This window comes from Coptis chinensis, chromosome 9 (assembly GCF_015680905.1).
Source record: "Coptis chinensis isolate HL-2020 chromosome 9, ASM1568090v1, whole genome shotgun sequence".
Lineage (NCBI taxonomy): Eukaryota > Viridiplantae > Streptophyta > Magnoliopsida > Ranunculales > Ranunculaceae > Coptis > Coptis chinensis.
In genome coordinates, this window is record NC_141464.1 from 41,045,803 (window position 1) to 41,057,925 (window position 12,123).

The following is a 12,123-nucleotide window of genomic DNA, read 5'->3' on the forward strand; positions in this document are numbered from 1 at the left end:
GTAATTAGCAGAAGAAGAACAATTTTTAGGTGAGAACTTACGCAATTGCTTATCGTATTTTTTTCGACAATAGGTATGTTCAATTTCTTTAGTGGAACCAGACCTTAATCTCATGCAAGCATAAAATTAGATCTAACTTACAGAAGGAATTTAGTAGGACTCGAATTTTATTATTATCTTAAGCATTAGAGTTGAACAACATATGCCTAAGCTGCTGCTAACGTAGCAATAAAGCTAGGAATACGTGTGCATAAACCAACAGCCAGGTCACAAGAGAGGTATGAGGGAGGATTTCCGTGCAAGCACGGTTCTAATTAAGTAACCTCAAACTTTCAAATTTCCTAGACACCATTGGAATATGATTAAGATTTATGGAATTAAAATTTATGCAAAGGCGGTATTAATTTTAATTTAATTTATTATTATTATTATTATTTTTTTTTAGAGATTTATGCAAGGGTTAAAATTCAAACATGCAAATACGATCTATTCATACAATACTAGGTGCAGTAGCATGTGAAGATACTCTACTCATACGTATAGCTATACGAATAGGCAAGCTTGTGTTATCGATAAATACTTCCATACGTATAGGCAAATATACATCAGTAATACGTATATGTACGCTAATTTGTAAATCGATATTACGTAAACGTATATCAACGATGCAGGCAAATTTGAATCACTCATAATTATCTAAATACATTAGCATCTTGAGAGATAGTATACATCAGCAGATAAATCGACAAAACTAAACATGCAAGGTATTATACATAAACTAAAATCATTTACTCTTGTATTGCATAATAATTCGATTTCGACAATACTCATTGAGATTGCGAATGTCATATAGAGAGCAGCTTTACCCCGTAGGGTTTAGAAACAACTTACCCAACTCAGATTTTAACCCTCATTGGAATGTTCTCCTCTTTCTTGACAAAATCGACTTATTAGACAATACCGTGTACATATACATAGAGAATACTAAACATGCAATAATAGACACTTATACATATAAATATAGATAACCATGTAAAACAGTACCATTGGTATGTACATATACATTAATATACAATCCATACCCACTTAATCGCATATAAATATGTACGGGCGTATTAATATGATTCTTGCATATTTCTAGCCTAAGACGTAAATAATAATCCATAAACTAATTTATAATAACTACGTACATGGCATTCATGCAGAAAAAATGAAAAATAAAAATAACATTGAAAATTTGAAACCTATAGCTTCCCGCTAGTCCGCCAAAAAATTGAAACAGACGTTTCAATCCGTCGACGTGATTAATCCCAAAAGATATTCGAATTTTTAGGTACTGGTCCAAAATCAGGGTGTATCAGTGGATGCTGGCGGTTGAACAGGAGAGGCAAAGGAATAAATTCACCCGCGGACGCGGGTCAGTACTACGCACGCGACTTCACACATGCGCACGCGTGTCAAGTAATTCAGAATGAGTTCAAATTTTTCCAGAACTCTTATAATTTCCTACAGTGTACTCTCCCAGTCCTAACTTTTAGTACCTGGAAGTGCAACGAAAAATTTGTGAGCGAACAGGTCTATTGCGAGGCAAAAATCCGAAAAAATAACAAAAACGTAATAACGAACGAGAAAGAAAGAAAAGAAGAGAATGGGGGTTCCCCCTTGATGCAATGTTCGATCTGTAGAACACATTCTATGGCTTTAGAACAGCAGCGGCGCCATTTTGATATTGCTCTTTTCTACGTCTTTAGAGATTAGAATATCTAATTTGGTACAAAAGCAACTCAAAGTTCCTTACTCACGATTTTCGTTTTCGTAAAGCTAAAGTAAGGATTCGAACCAACTAAAATCTAGGACAACTACAAATTAGTTATTACTCTAAGGGAACTAATGAGTAAGGTTATACTACTAATGCTAGGTTTTCTTTCCTACACAAACATTAAGAAAAACATTAAAGGTTGAAATCATGCACTTAATACAAAAATACAATTTACTAAGAAAAGGTGGAGAGTTAATCCTCCTCATGTGAAACTATCATTTAGTTGATGATTTGAAAAGGTTTATTGATTCTTCCTAGACTCATAGACAAGCCCCTAATAGAAGAAAACTTGATCCCTAGCATGCATGGCTCACTTAAGAGCTCATACATGCTAGCAAGTGGAACCAAGCAATGACTTATCTCTAAGCTCATTGCTTTGATTCCTAACTAGACACTTCACCAACTATCATTTTGGGATAGGATGTAGAGCTAGTTGTTCTTCCTAACAACCTACCAAACCAACAACAATTGTTTTTCCCTCACATGAGTTGGATTAACTCCCCAAAAGGGAAGTTAGCTCATGATCCTTGGGACAAGGAAATTACAACTAGAAAAACAAAAAGAGAGAGAAAGAGGAAGAAGATAAACAATCAAACTCACTTGCTTTTTATTTTATAGAAGAAAACAAGTGTTTCCTCCATTAAAACTATTACAAGCTTTTCTTATAAAAACTAAAAACTAAATAATCCCCATGACTAAGGAACTAAAATAATACTATGTAATGAAAATAAGTCAAGGGAGTAAATGGAGTGTCCCCCACCCTTGTCTAATTTCTTCTCCATTTGAGAGAAATCTCATTTCCTCCCACGTGAATCATCAAACCACATTAATTCATTTTTATCCACCACACTAAAACAAAGTGACACCTTGCCTTTTTTTCACTATTAACACCTAATCTAATTTATTACATGCAAGGTGTCAACTTTGCACCAATAATTTGTTATTTTTGTCTTGACATGCTTCATGATTGATGATTCATCCAATCTTGTGGCCCCGCAAACGTCTGTGCATACCAAATATAGAAGGGTAAAATTGGAAAGAGTAAAAAATAAAAAAAGTCAAGTCTATCCTTATTAATAAATTAAAACGTGAAATCTGGTTTTTCTAGTAGCTATAAGCCAAAAAATGTGTATATGGTTTCAAAACCCAGCTATCCTAGACTATGATTAAAATTGGAAAGTGGCCCTTTTAGCTTATATATATCGAGCAGGTTCCGTTTATCACACTTTTTATACCATAGTTTATACCATGCCTCATAACTCTATGTACAATGTGAATTATAATATATTTTTTTGTGGATGTGTTTAACTAACTATGAATATCACCTCTACAAAATTTCAACTAATTTGATAATGTTTAAATATGTTAAAAGATGATTGCAAAATTGAAAAATCTGAGCCGTTTAAAAAAAAACAAAATTGAGAATGATTTTTAACTAAGTTAGAGATTTCTAAATGACACAAATTTTTGTGGAGATATTATCAATGGTCAATAGATCATATCCATAGATTATTAGTACTTAACTCATCTTGTAGGGGGGTGTGATATAAACTATAGTATGCAAACATGGTAAACGGAACCCGCTCGGTGGATATATAATTTTTGTTGACCAGTCAAAATTTTGTTTTGTATGTTGAAATATAAAAAAATATCACTGATATATTAATAAAAATTGGTCAAAGTCAACAAAATCAACAATAATCTATATTGGATATTTCGGAAAAATATATCGGATCCAAAATATGTCAATACAACCATTCGATATATCGTAATATATCCATATTGGGTACTTCAAAAACCGATATATATATATGGCCGATATATCAGTTGATATTTTCAGCCCTGCTTATAGCTGTCGTTGGAGTCTGTTTATCATGAACAGTACGGCTTCTTGATTTTTTTTTTTCCGTTAAGGAGGGATTACATCCCTAGCTTTTTATTGAATATATCTAAAATACATCATCTCTTGTCTATCCTCCATTACAATTTGACTGAGTTTAGCATCTAGAGGAAGATAAAACAAACTCACAAAATTCTCTACTATATTAGGACTACCCACATGTAGAGAAGCCAAGTAGTCTACGCCCCAATTGGCTTCCCTATAAACATGTTTGAACTCCAAATACTCGAACAAAGGGACCAACTGTTCAATCACTACAAAGACATTGAGACAGTACCACGGTGGCTTCTCTACTCTATTAATAGCTTGAATAGCACGCAAAGAGTCAGATTCCACTTCCACCTTCTTAAGGTTTAGTTGAACACAACTATGAAGAGCTGTTTGTATAGCTAACATCTCTTGGTAAAGGACTGATTTGTTTGAGTTGCTGCCCGTAAAAGCAAGTATTGTTTCACCCCATTCATCCCTTATAAGACCTCCAATACTTGATCCATCATCCCCGACTGACCCATCTGCATTTGCCTTAACCCTGCCAGTTGCTGGTTTAGGCCAATAGCATTGGATTGGAGTCATGTCCTTGTAGGTAGCATGAAGACCCACTCTAATTAGAAAATTGTGATTATCCGAAGTGTTAGGAACTTGACTCATATTAGTTTGAATGAAGACTCTAAAATCAGCTATAATCTTCTGAATTATATGTTACACTGTTTGCTGAGTATTCTTGAACCTTCGATTATTTCTCTCTGCCCAAATCTCATAGACTGAAGCGCATATGAAAGACTTAATGATTTCAGCTTTAATCTTCTTACCTGAGCACAATCTAAAAATACTTGACCACTCTCTGTTAGAGCTTCTAACATCAGTGATCACCCCCAGAAAGTTCTTCACACCACTAACCACTTGTTTGGAGAAGCTACACTCAAAAAACAAAAGTTTGGAGTACTCATTGCTGGCATTGCAGAAACAACATTGTGAATGAGAGAGCACATGCTTTTGAATAAGGCGATCCTGAGTCTGTAAACCATTCGAGAAGAGTTGCCAAGTGCAAAAAGAATGCCTTGGATGTACCAGCTTGCCCCAAACAAGGTTAGGCCACCTAACTTGAACTCTTCTCCTTCTAATGGCTTCATAAGTAGAGTTAACTAAAAAAAATCCCATTGCATGAAGGCGTCCAAACTGTGGTATCAACATCCAAGTTGCCATGTATCTCAGTAGACTTAATAACCAATTTAAGTTCTTCATCTTGAAGCAAGTCTACTTTAGAATTCCAGCACCCGTCTGTAATCAGAGCATCAATTGTTTCTTCCAGTCTTACCACTATACCCTAATCAAACAACACTTGTTAGTTATGATAAATAGGGGTATCACTGCACCAAAGATCATGCCAAACCTGTGTATTCGCACCATTAGCTAATTTATGTCTAATGAATCTACCTGTAAGGACTCTAGTCTTAAGGACATGTCTCCAAACCCAAGAACAGTACCTAGGAATAGACAGACCAGAAATGTTTAGTCTTAATGTGTTGTGCAAGAACCCACCGAACCCAGAGACCATTTTCTTGAGAGGCCACTTTGAAGACTAAGCCACAGTAGGCTGCCTTATTCCATTTGTTCAAATCTTTTATGGTGAGACCCCTTTCCTCCTTAGAGAGACACATGGTGCTCCAGCTGGCTTGATGCATCTTGTTAGATAATTCTTGACCACTCCAAAGGAAATTAGAGTAGATGCTAGCAATGTGATCCAGAGTAGAAGAAGGGAGCATGAAAGATCTTGCCCAATACACATGAAAAGATGTCAAGACTGAAATGACCAGCTGAAGTCTTCTAGCATGTGATAGAGCCCTCGCTTTCCAGCTAGTTATTTTTGCTGTGACATTCTCCTCTAAAGGCAGACACTCTTTGATACCCAGCCTAGACGCCACCAAAGGGACTCCCAAGTAAGTAATAGGAGGAGTGACAAGCTTAATGTTCATGGAATCTGCAAGTCCCTTAGCATCATCTATGCTCATACCACCAACCAAAATCATAGTCTTTGCATTGTTGATAGAAAGACCAGTTTCAGTAGCAAATAGATCCAATCTTTGACTTATAGAGTTTACCGAATCAAAATCACCCTTAGAGAATATTAAAAGGTCATCAGCAAAATAAAGATGTGACAATTGAATCTTCTTGCACTTGGGATGGAGCATGATAGACTTGGAATTGATACCCTCGCTCCTTGAGCAAGAAGGCAAAAAGATAAAGAAAAAAGGGTCTCCTTGCCTGAGACCCCTTTTTCCTTGAAAGAAACCTTCTATAGAACCATTGATCAGTATAGAGTAATAAGGAGTTGTAACACACAAACAAATCCAATCAATCATTCTTTGGGGAAAGTTAAATTTCTCTAACATATGAACAATAGAGTCCCAGCAAACCATGTCATACGTTTTCTTGATGTCTACCTTAATAGAGCATCTAGGAGAAATATGAGCTCTCCCATAGCTTCAGAGCAACTCATGAGAGAGGAGAAGATTATCTTGTATATTGCGCCCAGGGATGAAAGCAATTTGGTTGGGTGAAGTCAAACTTTCAATAACATTCTTCAGCCTATTGATTATGATTTTGGTAATGCATCTATAAATAACAGTGCAACATGCTATTGGCCTGTACTCTTCCACTCTAGAAGGATTGTTAATCTTAGGGATCAAACATAGAAGCGTGGAATTAACTCCTCTAGGTAGATGACCAGAAGTAAATACATTAAGAACAGCTGTAGTGAAAGTCTCACCTATAATGGCCCAACAAAACTTGAAGAAAAATGCATTGAATCCATCTGAGCCAGGGGACTTATTGTCATCCATAGAAAATAAAACATGTTTGACTTCATCTGGGGTGACACTCATAGCCAAAGAATCAGCAGCTTTTGAGGACAGGACGCTAGATGTAGCAAGTTCATTAAAGAACTTAGGCTCAACTGTGATCTTTGCTGCAGTCCCACGAAGGTCCTTGTAGTATCTCGTGATCTCATTAATAACTTGTTGTTGAGTTTCTAGCTTCTCCCCAGCACTAGTAACCAAAGACCATACAACATTCCTATTTCTCTTCTCTTTTATATAGTTAAAGAAGTATGTTGTTCCTCGATCACCTCCCACAAACCAGTCATCAGAATTCTTTTGTTTAAGCTCAAGGTTTCCAGCCCTAGCTAACTCCCCATACTTAATCATTTCTTCTTTCTCCTTCCTGATGAGTTCTACATCCATAGGATTGATCTGAATTTTCTTTTGAATCTCAAACAAAACCTCTCTAGACTCTTCCACTCTAGCATGAAGACTTGAGAATTGTTGTTTAGACCATCCTTTAAGATTCATCTTCAAGCATTTAAGCTTATGTAACAGAATATACATTAGATTAGAGTCGACCTCCTGGCTCCAAACATCCCTTAGCATATGCTGAAAGTCTTGGTGAAACACCCAATTGTTAAAGAATCTGAATGGACTTGCCTTCTTGCAAAAATCCGCCCAAGTGACTAGAACAAGGCTATGATAAGATATGTCATGTGGCAAGAATTTAGATTAAGAAGCCCAAAAAAAGCTTAACCACTTATCATTAACAAGACACCTGTCTAATTTGGACAAAACTCTCCTTCTCCCCTCAGAGTTGTTAGACCATGTGAAGAAGAATCCAGTGAAGTTTAAATCTGTTAACCCTGTATCTTGTAGATTAGTAACAAAAGCATTCATATCTCTAGGATGTACCGGAGCACCTCCCACTCTTTCATTAGCATTAATTACATTATTAAAATCACCATGAGCACACCAAGGAAGAGAACCAGTATGCAAATTCACCAAATCCTACCATAGTACTAATCTAGCATTATTATCATTTCTTGCATACACAGTAGTAAGGAAATAAGTAACAGCTGACGAGAGAATAGTTTCCTCACAGTGTATAAATTGATCACTCTCATGAAGTTTAGAAATGGAGACTTTAGACGGATCCCAACATAGCCAAACTGTAAAGTCCTGAATTATTATTAAGGGTATTTTTGTAAATTTCGTATCAAATCTAGGGTCGTTATGTAGATTGGTCGTCGGGTTTATATTTCAAATGTATGTAACTTAAGGAAACTTAATTCCAACTCCTAAGCCACGTTAGATAAGCAAATCTTATACGAAAATTTGACCAAAAATGTCGGTTAGCGGTTTTTTGCGTTCCAAGCGGGTACGAGTTAACAACTTACACGCATGAGTGGGTCATCGTTATAGCATGCGGTGAGATAGAATATAGGAGATTAAATTTAGCGGGATGGGCCGGAAAAAATAATTACGACGCGACGTCAAACGAGTTAGTGGTTAGGAGTGAATTAGGACTCAAGCCTAATTGGGACATATTGGGCTTGGGCCTTAAGCAAACAAATCGGCCCAAACCAAACAAAATTGCAAAACCAAATTATCGCACCCAACTTCTCCTTCTTCCCCAATTTCGCAATCTTCTAAACCCTAAGAGAGAGAGACTTAATTCTCCCCAATTTCAGTGATCCAAACCAACAATTCCTTACACCCAATCTTAGTAACACTAAAACCAAGCGTGAAGATTCAAATTGAGTGGAATTTCTTTGTACCGCCGCTGCCAGGTGAGTTTAATTTGTTTAAAAAAACTAGTTTAAACTCGATGTCGATAGCTTGTGATGTATTGATGGAAATATTGAACGGGGGTGTGGTATTTCGGCAGTAGCAGTTGGAGTAGCTAGTGAATTTCGAGCGTACCAAGCGAAATCGAAGTGAAAGGTAAGTTATTTTCGCCTACAGTAAATAGTTTGAACTCGATTTCATTCTATTTGGTTGTATTGATGAAGGATAATTGAAATGGGGTGGGTTTAATGTCGACAGTAGCTGTTGTTGGAGATAGAGTGGAGCGATTTTGGTGGAGGAGAGAGCTAGGAGCGATTTTGTTGCTGAATTGGTAAGAATTTTGGTTATTCACTTCAATTTCGAGCAATTCTTGTTGATTTAGAACTGTTTAAGACTTGAATGAGTAATGAGTGAGGGATAAGGAACACCCCCGATATTATTGTTAGATTTAATATGAATCGAGGGGCGTGGGATTGGTTGTAGTTGAAATTTGGACTTGAAATTGGGATGTGATAGGATTGTCGTCGATATGAGGGCCTGCCATGGCCCGAAATAGCCGTAGAGACCGTCAGAGTAATAGTGCCAGAAATGGCCTGTAGCTCTGTTAACGGTAGTTAGATGAAACTTTATCCGAAACCCCATTCTTAACGTCGAGATTTCTTCTCGTCTTACACTAGTTAAGAATTCCTCGTTGTTCGATCAATTCTAACAACCGACGTATATGTATATGCTGTTATAGGAGTGAATTCGAGTTGATTCGGTTAAGTGGGCTTGAGGAGAACGGAGCTTGCTAAGGTAGGAACCTACATACCAATATATGGTCTACTTATTTTCATGCATGATTTGAATTGTTTAAATAGGAAATAGATAGTTGCGTATCAACCATGCATGTATATATGATATTCATGTTTTGCACTGTATTTCCTCGCTATAAACTATATATATAGATAGCTTTCGTGTGAAATGGGATTTGTAAAATTGGGGTAGCGGGGATTTGTTTTCTTTGTTAAAAGAGTAAAACTGGTTTTGGGAAGGGTTCACGTCTCTTGTCTCAGTAAGGAGACAGAGAGATGGATTTTGTATGCGGGTGAGGATTACCCGGGTGTTTGTAACTAGGTGGGAGGTTTTGGATTGTTCCCGGGATGGTTGTGTTATTTACGATGATTCGCCGTTTGGGAATCATCGGTTGTTATTTACTATGACTGGCCCGTTTGGGAGTCATAGGTTGTTTTTACTCGATTATGGGAAATCCAGGAACTCACACCTACAAAATCAACAGTTTTAAAAGAAAAACTAAATATGTAACTAGAGTATTTGAAAACAATCGGTAATACGAATATATATATAGATATTACTATGCTTATCACGAATGGATTTAGAAAAGGAATTGTGAATTCCTATAAAGAAGGAACTGTTATCGAAATTCCGGAGACGGCAGTTCACTCTAGGATTCCAACTGTGGTGTACACCTTTCGAGGTGGTGGGCCACCTTTAAAGGGATGCATCACTGGATGTAGTCCGGGAATTCCTTTTCTACTTTTCTAGATAACCATGCTTGTACGTGTCACGCTGTATGGTGATTAGCTTGTGTGGGGTTACATGCTACCTCGATGAGGTTTAGACGCGAGGAGTGAGAGTTTAGTCCACTCCTGGATGTGTGTCAGGATCCTGAGCAGTCTGCAGTCGTCGAACGGTTGACCACCGTAAGTTAGGTGACAGCCCGTATGGGGGTCGTGGTCACAGGGCCCACCTGAGCCCTAAAAGCTTTGGGGATTTTGTGTGTACGAATACAACAACGACATTTCACCTCCCTGCCGGTAAAATCAGAAAAACAATGGTGCATGATTCACACCGAAAGAAATCTTGAACCGAGATTGCCCTGTGGATTGAAGGCTGAAAACCGGTCGTGCCCTCACCATTCTAATAGGATGCAGCGGCCACAATAGTTGTATGATGATTGTGAAAAACTATATTTTGTATATCAATGAAGCATGTCGAGATGATTTCTGCTAGTTAGTGATGTATATATATAGTCACGATATTTGAATACTTTTATGGAAACCCTGCATGTTTTAAATGTTTTCTATAAGTAACTATTTATTGGCTATGTGCGTTTCTACTGGGCATAGTTGTTTGCTCATCCTACTTAACATTTCGACGATTTGATTCGGGAGGAGGTTTTTCCTAACCCTAGTGATGACGGTTATGGTGATTTGGGAGGATTTCCTTATGCTTGACGAGGACAGAGTCAAGTTCATACTTTTGGTTGTATAGAGATAGTCTAGTCATTTTGGTTGTATATATATAGAGCTCCGCTCATTTTGATGTATTTATTTGATGTATTGGAGTGTAGTTCATCATAAGCATTTTGGAAGATGTATATGGGCATCACAGTGGTGTATAGGGTGAAGATTTTGTATGTATATGGTTGTTGGAAGGGTATTATGAAATGTCCAGGTTTATGACAGGTTTTAGGGTTTACGAATGTCGATTAAACAAAGGAAACTCTGCCGAAATTTTGTTAGAATTGGGTGTCAGCCTCGAGATTCACTCCTCGTCCTCGGGATGTGTGTGTGGGGTCTCGGGGCGTGACACAAACTCTCCCACTAGGGTCACTGCCATAATTGTCAAACGAAGACCAACCAGGACAACAAATATTCTTTATGTAATCGAACTTATTAATATGAACCTTAGTCTTAATCAACCCCAAAATACAAACATGCTTCTAAACTCTAACTTTATTAACTTCTTCTGCCTTATGGGGATCATTAATACCCCTCACATTCCACACGCAAATGGGAGCACTCATGTAGAACGCTTTTGATTGTTGCGACCACCATACCCTTTCGGTCTCTTCTTACCTCCCTTAGGCGGTTGGGAGTGCACTTGTTTAGAGCTCTTGTTACCTTGTACTGCAGAAAGTAAGTTAGCTTTAACGTTGCTCACTTTCATCACTAAAGGGGTAATCTCTAAGAGCTGATCATCAAAGTATTCAGTCTCACGTTCAGAGACTTCTCCATCCTCCAACTCCTCATTAGTATCTCCCAAAGTCAAGGCATGGTAAGCATTCTTCCTTACTTCAAATTGAACAGATTCATTACTAAGCTCATGAATTACAATATCATAAATGATATGCTCTCCATCCTCAACTAAAACAGGAGGGGTGGGCGAAACAATCTGTTCATGTTCTAGTGCACTAGCTACAAAGGCTTCAACAACTTGAACAACGGGACTAGGTTGCTGGTCAATGGTAGTTGCCTCTCGAACAATAGTTGCTTCAGAAGCAACATATTCAGTAGTATCCTGCACTTTTACACCTGGCATACTGGATTCACCAACCTCCCCAACATTGTCTTTAGCAAGATGTGATCTAGGAATCCAAACTTGCTGAGATTTCTATTTAGAGCTCTTCTTAGAAGGCTAAGAAGGTTTGGGCAAGGTAGTAGATACACACTTAGAGTCTGAGTGCCTAAAAATGTCACAAACGCTGCATCTACTTGGTATCCACGGGTACTCAACCTTCACATCGATAACATCTCCCCCACGCACTTTAACAGGAATTGAAGTAGGGAATTTAGAATCAACAACCACTACAATGCAAACACGAGCATAATATATTCTCTCTTTTTTGGCTGTTGCTTCATCTACATAGATAGGTTTCCCCAAGTAGCTAGCTACATATCCCATCCCATCATCATACCACAACTATTTAGGGATGTGTAAATGAACCCACAAGGGAATAGTGGCAAATTTTTGTTTGTTAATATCAATCTCAACTAACTATTTCCTTATGA

At 37.6% G+C, this 12,123-nt stretch overlaps 2 protein-coding genes across 2 annotated transcripts; both read right to left on the reverse strand.

The window, feature by feature from the left end:
* Positions 1–3,755: 3,755 nt before the first annotated feature.
* LOC147476023 (uncharacterized) lies at positions 3,756–4,292 on the reverse strand. The gene has a single exon (XM_086585608.1). It carries the CDS (start codon positions 4,290–4,292, stop codon positions 3,756–3,758), a length of 537 nt encoding a protein of 178 aa, XP_086441734.1.
* A 126-nt stretch (positions 4,293–4,418) lies between these two features.
* Positions 4,419–6,079, reverse strand: LOC147476024 (uncharacterized). Its single transcript, XM_086585609.1, has 4 exons — positions 5,272–6,079; positions 5,154–5,203; positions 4,897–5,043; positions 4,419–4,733 (listed from the first exon to the last, which is right to left on the reverse strand). Exons 1-4 carry the CDS (start codon positions 6,077–6,079, stop codon positions 4,419–4,421), a joined length of 1,320 nt encoding a protein of 439 aa, XP_086441735.1.
* Positions 6,080–12,123: the final 6,044 nt, after the last annotated feature.

Coding starts and splice junctions, on each gene's coding strand:
- LOC147476023 (XM_086585608.1), bottom strand. CDS start 4,292: ATGACTCCAATCCAATGCTATTGGCCTAAACCAGCAACTGGCAGGGTT.
- LOC147476024 (XM_086585609.1), bottom strand. CDS start 6,079: ATGATTGATTGGATTTGTTTGTGTGTTACAACTCCTTATTACTCTATA. Junction 5,204..5,271: donor AGTGGCCTCTCAAGAAAATG/GTCTCTGGGTTC, acceptor GTCTATTCCTAG/GTACTGTTCTTGGGTTTGGA. Junction 4,734..4,896: donor ACTTGGATGTTGATACCACA/GTTTGGACGCCT, acceptor AATGGTTTACAG/ACTCAGGATCGCCTTATTCA.